The sequence below is a fragment of the Megalopta genalis genome, unplaced genomic scaffold (genome assembly GCF_051020955.1).
Source record: "Megalopta genalis isolate 19385.01 unplaced genomic scaffold, iyMegGena1_principal scaffold1521, whole genome shotgun sequence".
NCBI lineage: Eukaryota > Metazoa > Arthropoda > Insecta > Hymenoptera > Halictidae > Megalopta > Megalopta genalis.
Window position 1 is genome coordinate 28,123 of NW_027477590.1, and position 16,283 is coordinate 44,405.

At 32.5% G+C, this 16,283-nt stretch overlaps 2 protein-coding genes across 3 annotated transcripts; one reads left to right on the forward strand and one right to left on the reverse strand.

The window, feature by feature from the left end:
* Positions 1–3: 3 nt before the first annotated feature.
* Positions 4–1,434, forward strand: LOC143263773 (uncharacterized). Its single transcript, XM_076528493.1, has one exon. The coding sequence runs from the start codon at positions 4–6 to the stop codon at positions 799–801; it is 798 nt and encodes a 265-aa protein (XP_076384608.1). The 3' UTR covers positions 802–1,434.
* Positions 1,435–5,231: 3,797 nt separating this feature from the next.
* LOC117221693 (uncharacterized) lies at positions 5,232–13,916 on the reverse strand. Of its 2 annotated transcripts, XM_076528489.1 has the most exons (17): positions 13,720–13,901; positions 12,892–13,396; positions 12,162–12,783; positions 11,657–12,087; positions 11,390–11,591; positions 10,856–11,279; positions 10,404–10,778; positions 10,189–10,324; positions 9,714–10,117; positions 9,347–9,640; positions 9,225–9,269; positions 9,080–9,163; positions 8,437–8,674; positions 7,976–8,352; positions 7,746–7,897; positions 5,607–5,733; positions 5,232–5,542 (listed from the first exon to the last, which is right to left on the reverse strand). In XM_076528489.1, the coding sequence occupies exons 2-17, from the start codon at positions 13,394–13,396 to the stop codon at positions 5,480–5,482; spliced, it is 4,479 nt and encodes a 1,492-aa protein (XP_076384604.1). In that variant the 5' UTR covers positions 13,720–13,901; the 3' UTR covers positions 5,232–5,479. The 2 variants fall into 2 exon arrangements, with proteins under 2 accessions (XP_076384604.1, XP_076384605.1); XM_076528490.1 differs by lacking the exons at positions 5,232–5,542; positions 5,607–5,733 and adding an exon at positions 6,989–7,172 and having other exon boundaries at positions 13,720–13,916.
* Between the last annotated feature and the right edge of the window lie 2,367 nt (positions 13,917–16,283).

The window sequence follows — 16,283 nt, forward strand, 5'->3', positions numbered from 1 at the left end:
GGCATGACAGTTTTGCACACGGCTGCTAAGTTTGGTAAGTGGGAGATAGTTAAATTTCTGATAAATGAAAAAGGGGCCGATTTTAATGCCAAAGACATTAATGGTATGACAATTTTGCACACTGCTGCTAGGTATGGTAATTTGGAGATAGTTAAATTTCTGATAAATGAAAAAGAGGCCAATTTTAGTTCTAAAGACATTAATGGCATGACAGTTTTGCACACGGCTGCTAAGTATGGTAATTTGGAGATAGTTAAATTTCTTATAAATGAAAAAGGGGCCGATTTTAATGCCAAGGACAATAATGGAATGACAATTTTGCACACTCCTGCTAGGTATGGTAATTTGGAGATAGTTAAATTTCTGATAAATGAAAAAGGGACCGATTTTAATGCCAAAGACAATAATGGAAAGACAATTTTGCACACTGTTGCTATGTATGGTAATTTGGAGATAGTTAAATTTCTGATAAATGAAAAAAGGGCCGATTTTAATGCTGAAGACATTGATGGCATGACAATTTTGCACACTGCTGCTAGGTGTGGTAATTTGGAGATAGTTAAATTTCTGATAAATGAAAAAAGGGCCGATTTTAATGCTGAAGACATTGATGGCATGACAGCTTTGCACATAGCTGTTAAGTTTCATCACTTAGAGGTTGTTAAATATCTGATAAATAAAGGTGCCAGTGTTGATGCCAAAAATAAATTTGGCGAGACAGTTCGGGCCGCGGCTATTAGGTCCAGAAACGATGATATTATTAAATGTGTATCCGTATTCTATGCATATTCGCATAAGTGAATCTATCGGATAATAGGAATGAAGCGATTATTCCCTCTTTCGTTGTTCATTTATTCATATAATTGGAGTTTAATTTTATATAACTGGGTTTTGTTACAAATTGCTTTCAACACAAGTGCAAGTATATACATCCAACTGGAGTTGGATAATAGGAGCATCGTTCTTGTCGGTATACAGGGTTGTATGTCGGTCAAACTTAATTCAAATAGACGGAGTTCTAGTGTATTATTATTAAATTTGGTGAGACAATTTTACCCGCGGCAGTTATCTCTGTTAACTTGGATATAGTTAAATTTCCGGCGTATGAAAAAGAAGTCGATGTGACTGCTAAAAAGAATGTTGGCATGTCACTTCTGAACATAGCTGATGCAAATTCCCGGAAAATAAACATACTATTGCCCCCCCCTCCCCCGAAGAAGCTTTGGTATCATTATCTATTTCAGCAAGTATGTGTAAGCTGAGTAGTAGTACTATCCCACACTCTAGTTAGGAGCAAGTAATTTGATATTGTGTCAGAATGAGAAAGAAATTGTGAAGATGCGAAAGAGGCATGTACATTGTAAGAAAATATGAATCTTTTTAATACGGTTGTAATTATAATGAATTAATGATTAAATATGTTGTCTTAAGCGATATATGATATACAAAGTACATTCTTTCAAAATAACCATCATCTCTAAGATATTTTCAAAAATCTATCAATGAACTGTTTTGTATAGAAATTAAGTATCCTTCAGTATTCTTGACTTTCTATAATTGATTTCATAATACAATAACGTCAATTTTTTGTTTCAATGTGAAGATTTATGCAACAAATTTTAAATATGAAAGCTTTAAAATTATTTTTGTTTGTTCGACAACAACAACGAAATTAACTCGTTCAAATATTTCGAAGAATGAGACATTAATGTCAAGCACACTACGAAAGTGACATTAAGATTTTTAAGTGGAAGCTTGACGTTTTGAAAATAGTTTTGGTTTTGACACATGCTATCAAGGAAATTGGCCTCAACTGATTTGGAATTGATTGAGTTTAGGGTCAGGAGGAAGCAGAAAGGTCTGCAGAGATCTCACAATTGTAAAGAATTTATAATTTCAAGGTTATGTCAACGTTTTTATGTTCCCATTTTTTTAAGTATCACTAGCTGGTGTATATTCTGGTTCTTTATTTAATTTTATGTAAAATAAAAATTTTCAAAAATTTCAAAGACAGATGACGTTACTGTCGGATCCAACATAACTCTGTGCTACAATACAAGTAAATCTTGTAAAATGCTCTTGATCTTCTGATGAGAAAAATTATATACATACACTGATGACACTCGTGTTCGTTTGCATGAAATACCTTACACAAACATGTCACAATCTTCACCATCTGTTGGTAATACTGTTCCTATAATGAAAATAGTGCAGGAGATATCGACCTGCTAACTCTGGAAAAAATATTTTTTCTTTGTTTATAATATCCTTTTCCGCCAACAACTTTTTGAATTCAAATAGAAATTTTGCAAACTATCAAATACAATTCAAGTCTCACATATATTTTAACAGTGCTGTGGCCATAATTAGTAACTACTATTTCTCGTAAATATCCGGATGTCTGGATATCGTTTGGATTTACATAATTACATCTTTACGCAGATATATAACCGTATAAATTTTATTCAACAACATAACCCGTACTATATTACAACATAACCCCCGTTATATTCTTGTCTTCAAAAAATATTCTTTTTATTTAAGGCTTATTTTTAGTCTCTAAAGTGTAACATAGTAATGGATTTAAGTTAAAGCCATAGTTCTGCGTACTTTCTCTTTTATTATTGTCCGATTTATCCGAATTATCGGGATATTTTTAACTAATCGAATTATTCTACGACTATATATGTACTCCGAATACTCAAATATCCGGATTATCCAGACAGTCAAAAAATCCGGATCATTCGGCCAGTCAACTCGCAACATCCTCCCAACGTTGAAGAAATGATTAAGACCCGATAATAATAGAATACCTTAAATATCAGATGCGCCAAGAGAGAGAGAGAGAGAGAGAGAGAGAGAGCGCAGTTCTTATGAAAATAATTAATCACGAAGCGCGGAGATTTAAATTTGGACTGTTCGTATTTAAATCGCGACGGAATGAGGCGAAAAGTGGGCCGATACGAATGACGAACAGGAGAATCCCAAAACGCCGGGATCACATATTTCGTATCATTCAAGTTAATAGATCCGACGATTGCGTGATCATTCTTTATCATTTCTCGGAGAAAGAATGCTTTGTAAAAAGATCCGCCAAACCGAAGCGACGATATCTGCCCGCTGTATTTGTTATGGAGAAACTTCGATCGACTTCGTGGCACGCCATGGGCTTTGGCCCTGTCTCCTTCAATCCTCCGCTGTCCTCGGTTTCACGTGAATTCAAAAAGCAACTCATGTAATAGTAGTTTGACCTATATAGCGGCTGGGTTATTTACAGAGACAAAAAGGAAAGAGAGAAAACACACGGCACTTTGTGCAATCGAAATTTCGTTTAACATTTCTCTCTCCGTTTCTGGTCCAGACCATGGGAACGGTGAAATGAAAAAGAGCCGCGGATTGCATTTGAATTTCTACCGCGATTTTGAAACGATGGCTATACGATGTTAAGGTGCTATAAGATGTTAAGGTGCTATACGATGGCAAAGTCAATATTTACATTAAGTAGAAACATCCGTCAATATCTAGACACGGCTGTTGCCAGAGCATCTGGCAATTTACATATCCGCAAACGAGACCCTCGAGCGCAAAAATACTGCGCGATTCACACTTTCTCATCGAGTATATCCACCCACCGGGTCGAACGAGTTTTTTGCTTTCACTAAATAGACAAAGGTTCAAAATAAATGAAATAATAAAAAAGAAAAACGGAAGGAAATAAATAAAAGAAAAGACAAAACAGATATCTGATAAAAAAGGAAACGAAAATTATTTATGATTCAACCGAATAGACAATACCGGAATAGTTTGTTCGGATAAATGGACAGAATAGCTTCCTTGAATAAATAGATGGAACAAATTGTTTGAATAAGTGGATGGAATAATTTGTTGGGACAATAAGTAATCATTATCCTAATAAAATATTCGACAGACAAGAATTTATTCGGACAATTATATTATTGTAATATTTATTTGGAACAATTCGAATAATTTCGAACTATGCCTCGGGCTTGCTAGGTCAAGTGGTTCTAGGTGGGGCCTTCTCGACCGATTTGCTCCGTCGTCATCGCAATGGTTGAACATAGTCAAGGTACGGGCCACCATCTGCGTAGGATGGGGGTGGTGATGGGATTTTGGCTGAACATTAAAGTATGGCACGAGGTTCAAACTCCAGAATTACGGGCTACGATCGAACCATAGAAGCAACAACAACCTCCTGTGTTACACAGGCACTTGTATTTAATAATAACAGCCCTTTTCAAGGTCTCAAATTCATTCCAGAAATGATAATGTCGATGCGATAGTAAAATACCATTTTCTATGTTACCCAAAGACCCACAAACAATGTTTCATTATATTCCTAGTTTCGTTCATAACTTCGATAATTGCGAAATTATCTGTTGCTTACGAAACTACTCTCTTGGTTTCGTTTTTATACAAACTTGTAAAATACTACTATCAACATACACAAATGAAATAGAATTAAATTTCGCCTCTAAACAATCTCATTTGAAAAAAAATGATCTTTTATAGAAATAAAAATTGTAAAGTCTGCACGCTCCCCAAAATCTTCCACAAACCTCCCACGTGGGGTATGTTGCAAGCAAATGATTATACCGATGACTAGCAATTACCCTAATCTGATTTCACGGGTCAGAAGCTGTCTGCGGATTCTCCGCCAATTTTAGAGTTATATAAAAGGAAGAAGAAACACATTTTCCAAATGTCCGAGAGAAATTGATGCAGAAAATGGTCGGCATTCGCCCAAGGATTCGCCCTTGCGGATTTAGAAAATTCTTGAAATGTATCAAAGATTCGTTCTTGATGGTAGCAAAGAGTGACATTTTCTTGTTACTTTAATGTTCATATTTACGTCTGCTTTTAACTGGAAAGCAAAAATTTTGTAAAACTCGAAAAACGTCGTAAATAAATAAATTCATAATTAGCGCTATTTCAGATAATTTTATAAACTTCTAATCAAGTATTTAGACCAATGAATAAAATCTATATAATCTATATAACCCATATATTTCGAGATAGTGTAGGTGGTGTAGGCTTTAGACAGTAAGTTGTTCTACTGATCATTAATAATTTTGTAACGTATTAATTATATGGTAACTGTTGATGCTGTACTTTTTTGTGCATAAACTTTTCAAGTAACGCCACGAAGCTGAAGTTACAACGTCACTGGTTAAAGTCACTCCAGAACTTAGTAGAATAAACAACAAAAGCCATGCGGTACTTAAAAAAATATACTATTTTAATATAGACAATAACTTAACGATACAAAAATACTGGTTTTAATTATTCATCTCACAGTATGCCTTAAATTACAGATAATAAAAAAGAATTCTTACAGATTGCATATCTTGCATTGTAACGTAATTTTTTACATAAAAATATCGGAGCTGTAATTACTCCGTTCCTTTATTTTTAATAGTGATCAGTTATGATAACTCATTCTTAATCGATATACAATTTATCATTTTCGCCTAGATCTTAAACTGCGAATTTTCACTTCCGTAGGTTTATCTGTTACTGCACACTAAAAAAAATAAAGAAATATTAATAATCTATAGAATTATTAAAATTATTTTACACAACATTACCTTGACTGGTTCAATATCATGAAAAGATTCATCTTCTGCTACATATAATTTCTTTTTACGAGTATTTTGTCTTCTCTCCGAAAGAGATACAATAGGAGGTGGAAGCACAGTAAGTTTACCAGTCGGTCTAAAATTAAGCAATAACATTTTACAATACTCAATTTTATTGTTCGAACTACAGTGCAAAGGGCCCATGGATTTTCAATAATAAAACGAAGCATTTTCTTATAATTACACTGTCCGACACGATTTTTGGGTTTCTATAGCCACTATGAAATTCTTGTAGAGCTTCACTCCCTGAACAAGAATCCGAAAACCGAATTGCTCCATCACCCTCAGTTTTTTAAATAAACGAACTTTTGTAAGAACCCAAAATTTTCGACAAAAATGAGATATTGCATGAAAAGTACAAACGTTAGAAAGTTCTAATTGTTGTTAAAAGATAGAGGAGAGTTTCCCGAATATAGTGGCATGCAATTTATTAATTGTTTCTGGTCCTAAATAGCAACAAATTGATGTCAAAGTTTAAAAAAGTGTCGACGTGAGCAGTTTCTGCGCAATATTTTTGTATTTTTACGAAAAGTTTTTTGTTCAGCACGAAAACTCTACGCAGGATCGGATTCTGTAGACATTTTTGAAGAAGGAACGGCCCGGTAAAAGTGTCGGAACGATGTACATTTCGAGTGGATCGAGAAAATGTTCGTCGGCAACATGTACACGACGTTTTGCCGCCTTGTGCTTCGCTGCACGCTTCTCTCTGTCCGACAGGGCCGAAGCTATGGGTAATCAACACCGATGGAGGGATCCAATGGGGCACCCACTTAGCGTGTGGGGCGTGCCATTTTTTTTTAGTACTTCAATGTGCTGTCTTCTTTTACATATTTTTATGGATAATAATCGCCAAACTGTGAATCATAAATTAAAAATGGAGAAATAATAAAAGAAAAATAATGAACAAAAAATATTCATTTTATTCTGAATTTGTTCGAATTACAAGTATATCATGTATACATTTATCATTAAAATTATAACGATAATTTATATTTAAATTATAAAAATAAAAAAATATATAAATAAAAAAAAATAATAAATAATCATTTTCAAAACGTTAAATTTCTTGAAACATATCGTTAAATATATATTTAAATATTTATTTACTTATATGGCGTAGAAGTCAAAATTATGCTAGTGTTAGAATACTTTCGTTACCAACTCCAAATACTCTGGTGTGATTTTTTGTGTGAAATATATCACAGTTTGGTTATTATTATTCACAGAAATATGTAAAAAAAAACAAAACATTAAAATACTAAAAAAAATTCAAATATTATTTACGAAAAGTGGGTGCCCCATTGGATCCCTCCATCGGTGTTGATTACGCATAGCTTCGACCCTGCCGGACAGAGAGAAGCGAGCAGCGAAGGACATGGCGGCAAAACGTCGTGCACATGTTGCCGACGAACATTTTCTCGATCCACTCGAAATGTACATCGTTCCGACACTTTTACCGGGCCGTTCCTTCTTCAAAAATGTCTACAGAATCCGATCCTGGGTAGAGTTTTCGTGCTGAACAAAAAACTTTTCGTAAAAATACAAAAATATTGCGCAGAAACTGCTCACGTCGACACTTTTTTAAACTTTCACATTAATTTATTGCTATTTAGGATTAAAAACAATTAATAAATTGCATGCCACTACATTCGGGAAACTCTCCTTTATATTTTAACACCAATTAGAACCTTCTAACGTTTATACTTTTCATGCAATACCTCATTTTTGTCGAAAATTTTGGGTTTGTACAAAAGTTCGTTTATTTAAAAAACTGAGGGTGATGGAGCAATTCGGTTTTCGGATTCTTGTTCAGGGAGTGAAGCTCTACAAGAATTTCATAATGGCTATAGAAACCCAGAAAAAAAGTTTGATTTTGTCGGACAGTGTTATTTGCCCTTTTTGATTCATTCTGTTAAGAAGAAGAACGGCAAGGTGATGGAAGATCAAAACGAGCAAGTAGTAATAAAAATGAAAATCTAGTATAGGTATGTTTACAAAATAAATAAAATGGACCCTAGAGATAAATAAAAGAATATCAAAACTTTCTCATCTAGTCTAATCTATACAATAACGTGTTTAAGTTTATACTTGGTCCCTGAATTAGGTAGCTCGATGACGGATACATCTGATGTAGGAGAATATTTCCTTGGTGGCCGCCATGTCCTACGTTCTTTTGTTATCACTTCATCCTCTGAAGCGTTTTCACAATAGACTTTTTCTTTAGAATGATGCACAGTTGCCTATAAAAGAAGTATCATAATGAACAATTTGTTCCTAAGCCTTCAACTTCATTAAACAATTTAGTAAGGAAGTGCTACTTGTTTTTGTTTCTCTAATTCCTCTTGTTGATTCCTTACTAGCGCCTCATATTTGGTGACCATCTCATCTCTGTTTTTCATAAATGCTTCCATCTCCCGTTCCTTCTCATTCAAACTATTTTTTAGTTCTTGATTCATGTTCCGTAACCTGTCATTTTCTGTTTGCCTTTCTTGAGCACTTTGTTGGAGAAGATCCAAAATTTTAGCATTCTGTTCGTTTGCTTCAACCTGTGACTCTAAGTTTTCAATATATTTCTCATTTTGAGAAAGTTTATTTTTTGTATCTGCCAATTCTTTTATTGTATTTTTTATCTCTGCCTGCATCAGCTTGCCGTCTCTGTCAGCAAGATCCGTTTTTTTAAGTAGCGACTTTACTTCTGGAAGCATGACGAATTTTGTTTTTCTTCACTACGGAAGTAATATTTGTAATGCTTTATACAATAACAAATTGTATATCCGACCTTGTTGAAGCGACATTATTTCAGCATCTTTTTCCTGTTCTATATCTTTCGCACTTTCCAAACAATCCTCAAAATCCAAGAGTTTATCATTATTTTCATCCAACAACTTTTGCAGATATTCTTTCTCATCTTGACATATTTCTAACTTATTTAATTCTTCAATTTCTTGCTGAAATTCCGTTACGGTATCAAGTTTGTGTTCCAGTTCTATGATTTTCGCAGCATGTACGTCTAAGCACTGGAAACAAGAATATAGTGTGACAGAATAAATTATCACGTTTTAAATAATTTATTCTATGTTAACGACAAAACGTTTTAAAGAATTACAAATTCTTAGATAAAGAAAATGATCTCTTTCCTAATTTCATAAAACAAAAGTTTTCTCAATTCAAATGCTATTACAAAATTTAGAATATACTTTGAAATAAAATCAACACAAATTTGGACGATCTTTTGGTGCATAAAAGCCCGAATAAATAAATGCTTATCCAAAAATATTGCGATCCTTCTTCACTTAGTTATAATATTAACCTTTTAACTAAATCGTTTCTCACGAGTTCTAACATTAATCGACAATCTTTTAGCTAAGATTTAGTGATTCATTAATTTTTATCGTTTTTATTGTCCTATTACATCCAAATACCTTTGTCTTCATATCACTTTTCTCTATTGCTGTATGCAGATCAATCTCCAATTGACTTATACTTTCTATATGTTCATCTTTGCACTGAAATCGTAATCATTAAATATGTGTGCATAAACGATTTTATGTTTAAACCTATACTTACCTTTGAAATGAGATTGTCGAAATTAGCTTGTAAAGTATTTAATTTCTGTAATTGCAGAATAAATGTTAAAGAAGCGGTTAAAATTTGTGATACCAATTGTAAGATTATGAAATACTACATACTTCCATGCATTGATTATGATCATGCTTAGTATGTACAAGTTCTTTTTCAACTTCATTAATAAGTCGCTCATAATCCCCAATCTTTATATCTAGTGTAGCCTTAGAATGATCACTATCTTCTAATAATTCTTGATGATGCATTTCATCATCCACACCTTGAGACAGCTGCTTTTTCAACAATTCAATCGAGTTTTTATATTCTTCTAAAACAAGCTTATTTGCTATATTTTCTTCTGTCAGACTTTCTAGTTTTTGCGTCAAAGATGATACTTCTTGCTTAGACTCAACCAACACCTTAAATTGTATAGTGGTCCTATTAGAAATCTGCTAAAAACTGATATGAATATATTTCTATTAATCTACATACTTGACACTTTTCCATAAGAAGTGATTTCGTATCATCGTATTTTACCATTAGTTTGGATAATTCGTTCAAAATAAGTTCACATTCATCAAATTCGCCACTAAAACTTGTTTGAGTATCTTCTTCTTTTCTAATAGGTTGACTGCAATCACTTTGAATTTCATTTTCATTCACTTGACTTTTGCATTCAACAGAACCTTCAATCCCAAGTTTAGTATTTCTGCTATTCATTTGCAAATTGCTTATTTGATCAGATATAACCTTCAATTTCACTTTAGCTAAATCTAGTTCGTCTCTCAGGCTCTGTATCTCGGTCTTACTTTGAGTTAATTTCTCTTTTAGAGTAGAATTCTCTATTTCTACAGCAAGTGTCTTTTCTCTCATTTGGAGATCAACCTCTTCATTTCCTATTAAATTGACAATTAATTGTATGATAACTATTGTTGTTAAACACCATAAATCAAGATCTTATACCTACCTGTTTTTCGGTCATAGTTACCAGGCTCAGTAGACTTATCTAACGATTCTACCTTGTAATCGATAGAAATTTCTTTTTTGATAATAATCTCTTGATGTTCGTCATCTTTTGGAGAATCATGAGATGTTTCTGAAACCTATTATGTAACAATTTACAATGTAAGTTTTGATTCATAAAATTATTTATATATTATATAAAGTTAAAATTTGGCATACATCATTTTTACATGTTGAGTCTTGAGTGGAATCTTTAATCAAAACTGCTTTTTTCAACATTTGCTCTTCATTTAATAGTTCTAATTTCTCACATCCCAATTTATTTATTATCTGGAGCATATTTTGCATTTTGCGCTCGTAATCCAGCAATTTCTTATTTTGATTTTCTAATTCTTCATCTAATGCCTCTTTTTCTTTACACTCCTTTGTGAGGCAAATATTAATATTTACAAGATCAGCTTCTAAGTCATCTATTGTCTCCTGCTTTTCTAATAATTCTACTTCCTGCTCCTTAATAGTATATTCTTTCTCCCTTATTTCCGTAGTAATAGTAATATACTCTTCCTTTGCTTCATTTAAAAATAGTTTTAATTTCTGAAATAACGTCAATAGAATATAAAATGGAGTATTTGTTTACAATCATAAAAAATAATAAATAATCATGTATGCACCTTCACTTGATCCTCTTTAGCAAACAGTTGAGACTTTAATTCTTCTATGTAACATGTTGCCTCTTCACCAGTACAAACATCTTTCTGAGCTGCACTCAACAAATCTTTCATATTGTTCAAATCTTTTTTTATTAAGTCTAGTTCGAAAGATAACTTATTCTTTTCGATTGCCAAAGTTTGATTCGATTCTTTAACTTGCTTCACGTTACTTTTAAGTAGCACAAGCTTTGATGTTAATTGTGAGTTTTGAATCTCCAACTCTTCAATGTTTTTTCTGTCATCAGCATTGTCGTCTAGAATAGACGAACGTTTTCTCTTGTCACAGTTAAGTTCATCCAATCTTTGTTTATAGAAATCTTCAATTTGTTTCACAGACCATTGAAGAATATCTTCATGTCGTTCCTCTACATCGTTTATATGACTCCTGGATCACAATTGATGGTGTAATTTTTAAAATACAATGATTATACTAATGAATTATACAACTTAACAAGACAAATTATTCTCGATGAATTGTTAAAACTAGTAACATACTTCCATTCAGTTTCAAGGTTTTTCATCATAGCCGTATAAGTATCCGCCATTTCTTGACGAATCTCTAGATCGCGACTTAATGCAGAACTTTTCAATAATTTTATTTCGTCTTTTAGATTTTTATTTTCACAAAGTAACTCATCGTAATCTTCAACGTGAACATAATCAGGTATAGCATGATTATCTCCACCATTATGCAACTCTGCCAAGATATGTAAAAGTATAAATCAATTGGAAACATATAAGCAATTTTTAAAAATGCTGTACCTTCACTTTCTAATTCTGTAGTATCCCAATCAATTGCTGTTTTTATACTTTCTCTAACTATTTGTGAAAATCTCGACTTTTTCTTATGTACTTTTTGTTTCTGTTCTAAAACTATTTTCTTTGCAATAGCAGCAAAATTCAAAACATTTCGTGTTTCTGTATACAAATTTGGTAAAGGATTGATATTCACTATCAATGCCATACGTTCTCTACCAGAAAGTGCTTTTTGAAACAGTCTTGTTAGTTTTGACTCCCTGAATGGACCAACATGTTCCAGTTTTTGTTTAAATAGCTGCCCGTCATGAATTGTTTTTAAACATTTTCCTAATACCAACAGACTTGTATTGATATTTTGTGCTTCTTTCAATCTATCCCCAATATTCAATGTTTTTTTCAAGCGTTCCGAACCAGCCAAATCGCAGAAAGCAAATCTGTAATATTTATAAAAATTATTAGATATACTCTTAGCTAAACATTATATTTAATAAGAAATACTATTGCTTACGTGCTAACTTCAACAGCATTTGGTTCATTCTCAACATAATACTTCAATAATTTGATAGTAAATATGCAATGTGATCTAGAACTTCTTGCATTTAGAGCTGTTGCAGCTACTTTTAAATTATACTGACCAGCCATTAAAACCTGGTAAGCCTCGGAACCAGAATTGACACATACAGTTTTCAGTCCTTTGATAAAAGCTGTACCTTGTGTATCAGTAACTAATTTCAACGGAGTTCTCCTTTTCTGAGTCTCATTCGACAAAAGATCGTAGACAATTTCATTATAAATTTCTGCAAAAGACACCCAAACTGAGTAATGTGCGTCAATGCATTGACTTGGTCTGATTGGTGACTCCTCTTGTAATAAATTTTGCATTTCTGTGTAAGCATTAATATAGTGTTGTTTATCCATCGAAGCAAACGTTAGCAATTTCGTTTTCATTTCTAATTCTTGAGCACGTTCGAGAGGACCCAAACTAACAACATCACAATGATTCACTGGTTTGTAAGGAGGAGACGGTTTTGAAGTAATATTAGAGAAAACAAATTCTAAGCATCTGGGTATAATACCAGGAGACGTAATACTCCCTTGTAGAGTAAATGATTTTCCTGAACTTGTTGTGCCTATAAAAGTTATAATACTTGTGTAATAATCAATAATAGAAGTAATCAAGATGTTGGTTTCATTTCTTGAAATATAAACAATATTTATAAGATATCTTATATCTTTACCATAAGTCATGATAGTTGAATTCTGACCAGCTAAAAAATCTACCATTTGCTGTTTAACAGCTTGTTCAAACAGTTCCAATTGATTAATCTCTGGTCCGAATGTACGAGTAAATGTAAATTTTCTTTGTACAATATCATTACTATTAGATCTTTTCAAAAAACTACTAGTATTATCCAGAGTAGGGAGTTTTGTCAGCAGTGTAGTGGAATTCAGAATTTTATATGACTGCTCTAGCTCCTGTGTTAATTTCATCTGTTTGGGAAATGGTTTCAATCGTAAATAGACTTTAATAGTCTGAAAACTCTTTGACTCTGAATTTGTCTCTTCTATAGAGTTACATTCTTCGATATCATAAACAGACATCAAATTCTTTTTTGTATCTTCTGAAATATATGGTCTTTGTCCATAGGCCAAGATGCTAGGGTCTCTTCCAAATAAATATGATACTTCAGCTTGTGAATTTAGATCACAAGATGGACTAATGGGATCTAATGTATCATTCATCTATGATTAAAAAAATTATTAATTTGTGATTAACTGACGTTAGTATTTTATTGTTGATGGGATAAAATTAAATTAATTGTTTAAACATTAATTGAATGAATAATTATCTACTATAATACTCTCCATTGAACCTAGTCGATTAAATTTTTCAAGATGTTAGACTTTTTTAATCAATTGTATGTAATGTAACTTTCTGTAACTTTTTTTAATGGATTAATATTCAAAAATAGTGCAAAAATAATTTATAATTTGTTTCTAAGTAAGAGTTGTAATGTAAATAATTAACCATTTAATAGTATACTTTGTATAATACTTATTCTTACAATTATAAAATCACAAAAACGCTCTTAAAATTATACAAAATCTTTAACAATTAATACAAAATAGTAATTCACACACGCTTCTTTGTTAATTTGCTCACGATTCGCACAAACAGTTAATGTTTCATTTTGAAATTTTCAATAGATATATATATATGAACACATGTGGCGTCACCATTTACGGTGGGCCCAGAACGAAATGCTCCATTCTTTTCCCTCATGCTCTTCTTTATCTACAGAACCAGCATATGGTACATATGGTAACAAAAAACGAGTAGACTATCTGAAATATTATTAAGGTTATTAATTGATATTTTTGTAATGTCTACAAACTTAGTTGGGGACGGATCTATAGATAAAGAAGATCGGGGAGGAAAAGAAAGGAGCATTTCGTTCTGGGCAAGCCGGACGTGGTGACGCCACATGTATAAATATAATGTACATTAAAAATCTCAAAGCGGAACACTAATCGTTTGTGCGAATCAAAATCATAACGAGAAAAAACCGTATGTGAATTATTTTATTTTATATTAATAGTTAAAGAGTTTGTATAATTTTATAAGCATTTGTGTAATTTTATAATCGTAACTGGCACAAATGTGTACGTATGATTAAGAATAAGTATTATATAAAAAGTACTATTAAACGGTTAATTATTTACATTGGAACTTTTACTTAGAAACAAATTATAAATTATTCTTGTTCTAGGTTGGAACATTGATTGATTAAAAAAGTGAATCATCGAAAATCATGAACATTTTAATTCATTAGAAGATTGAAGAAAATTATAGTAGTTGAAATAAGGGAATTATAGTTTATTCAATTGATATTTAAACAATTAATTTAATTTGATTCAGTTAACAATTGTTTGAAATTCAAATCGTTCTTTTAAAAACGTAATCGCGATCGATCACTCAGTTTTTGCTCGTGTTACCTGGGTCGGTAATATACACAAAACAGCCGCCTGTTTATATATCATTTATTTAATTCATTTCAAATAATAGCAAAATTAAAAAAAAGCATTTTAGTCGTTGTGTAGTATATTAGCCCCTCTATCATGTAAACAAAATTCAAGTCATTTAGTGCAGTTTTAAAAAAGTTATTGCGTTTCAAAAAGTATGCGAATACTTTTTTTACCCACTGTATGTACCAGTCTGAAGGTCGACAATACTAACTTGATAACTGGGATCTCTTTAACTCTCCATCCTTCTCTTTTGAACGTTTTTTGAACGCGATCGAGATACCAACTTCCTAATTATTAGGCATCTCATGAATAAGTAGCTTTATTAATGCTTATGATTATTAATGGCTTTTAGCATTTGTCTAAAAATTACGTAAACTTTGCTTTTAATAGAAGTGTCGATTTTTCCCGATTCCTTTTAGAGAATATCGATTATAGAAATTCGATATTTTTAACTCTGATAATTTGGTAATTATTTAGATTAGGAAATATGCATATTTTATGTCAATTATATTTTTGCACATGCAGTAAATTCACACTAATGGCAGCTTACTTTGTCCATATGCTATTCCTATGCTATTCTCTACAGGGTGTTCCACAATTATTTTAACAGCCAAAGATGAGGGGTAGCTGAGGTCATTTGAAGTAACTTTTTCCTTTGCGAAAATGCAATCCGCGGCTTTGTTTACGAGTTATTAACGAAAAACACTGACCAATGAGAGGTGACGGCGCGAAGTTCGAGAGCCTGCAGCACGAGGCTTTGACAGATGGTCGGGACGGACTCACCTCTACTTTAGAACGTCTGAAGAATATTTACTAATTTTTCGGACCCGAAATAATATGTAGTTTAACCGTGACAGCCGTTTTAATTTTCTGGTGTGCATGACACCTCATATGTACCATATGAAATTTTTATGCAAGGTGTACAGTGGAGATTAACAAAGTTCGTAAATGATATTTTAATTTAAATAATTCCGTGTCCGAACAGAATTCAACGAATGATTCGCAAAGCTGATTTAATAATAAATAATCGCGTTAAGGGACTTAAAGGATTTGTTTATTAGAGAAATATGAAAAATATTATCAATAAGAAATATCGTATACACACGAGGTGTCATGCATACTAGAAAATTAAAACGGCTGTCATGGTTAAATTACTTATTATTTCAAGTTTGAAAAAATAGTAAATATCCTTCAGACATCCTGAAATAAGAATGAATATGATCGACGATTAATATGGAAAATAAATCTTAAAAACAGTTTTTGATTTTGTTACGTGCTGAGAGCCAGGCAGCTTTGCGAGGCCGGAGGTTGGATACCATCTTGGAATTTTGATAAGGAACTTGTGTGGACTAGTCGATGCTTCTTTCATCAACGGGTCGCCACTAGGTAATCAGGATATGTTTCGTGGATTAGCCGAAGCTTCTTTCATCAATGGGTTACCACTAGGTAAGAGGAATGGATTGATGGAAATTAGAGTTTGGGTGCTCCGTTTCTTTTACAAAGAAGAAATGAAGATACACCTTGAGCGGTAAAGGGTCTCCGTGGGTTTGTACCAACTACTACTTTGAATCAGGAAATGGAATAATTGAATTTGACAACTTGA

What these genes read in the sequence shown, in the direction of transcription:
- LOC143263773 (XM_076528493.1), top strand. Translation starts at nt 4, where the DNA reads ATGACAGTTTTGCACACGGCTGCTAAGTTTGGTAAGTGGGAGATAGTT.
- LOC117221693 (XM_076528489.1), bottom strand. Translation starts at nt 13,396, where the DNA reads ATGAATGATACATTAGATCCCATTAGTCCATCTTGTGATCTAAATTCA. An exon ending in ACTCAACATGTAAAAATGAT is followed by an intron (nt 10,325 to 10,403) that starts GTATGCCAAATT and finishes GTTACATAATAG; the next exon opens with GTTTCAGAAACATCTCATGA. An exon ending in ATGATATTGAACCAGTCAAG is followed by an intron (nt 5,543 to 5,606) that starts GTAATGTTGTGT and finishes TATTTTTTTTAG; the next exon opens with TGTGCAGTAACAGATAAACC.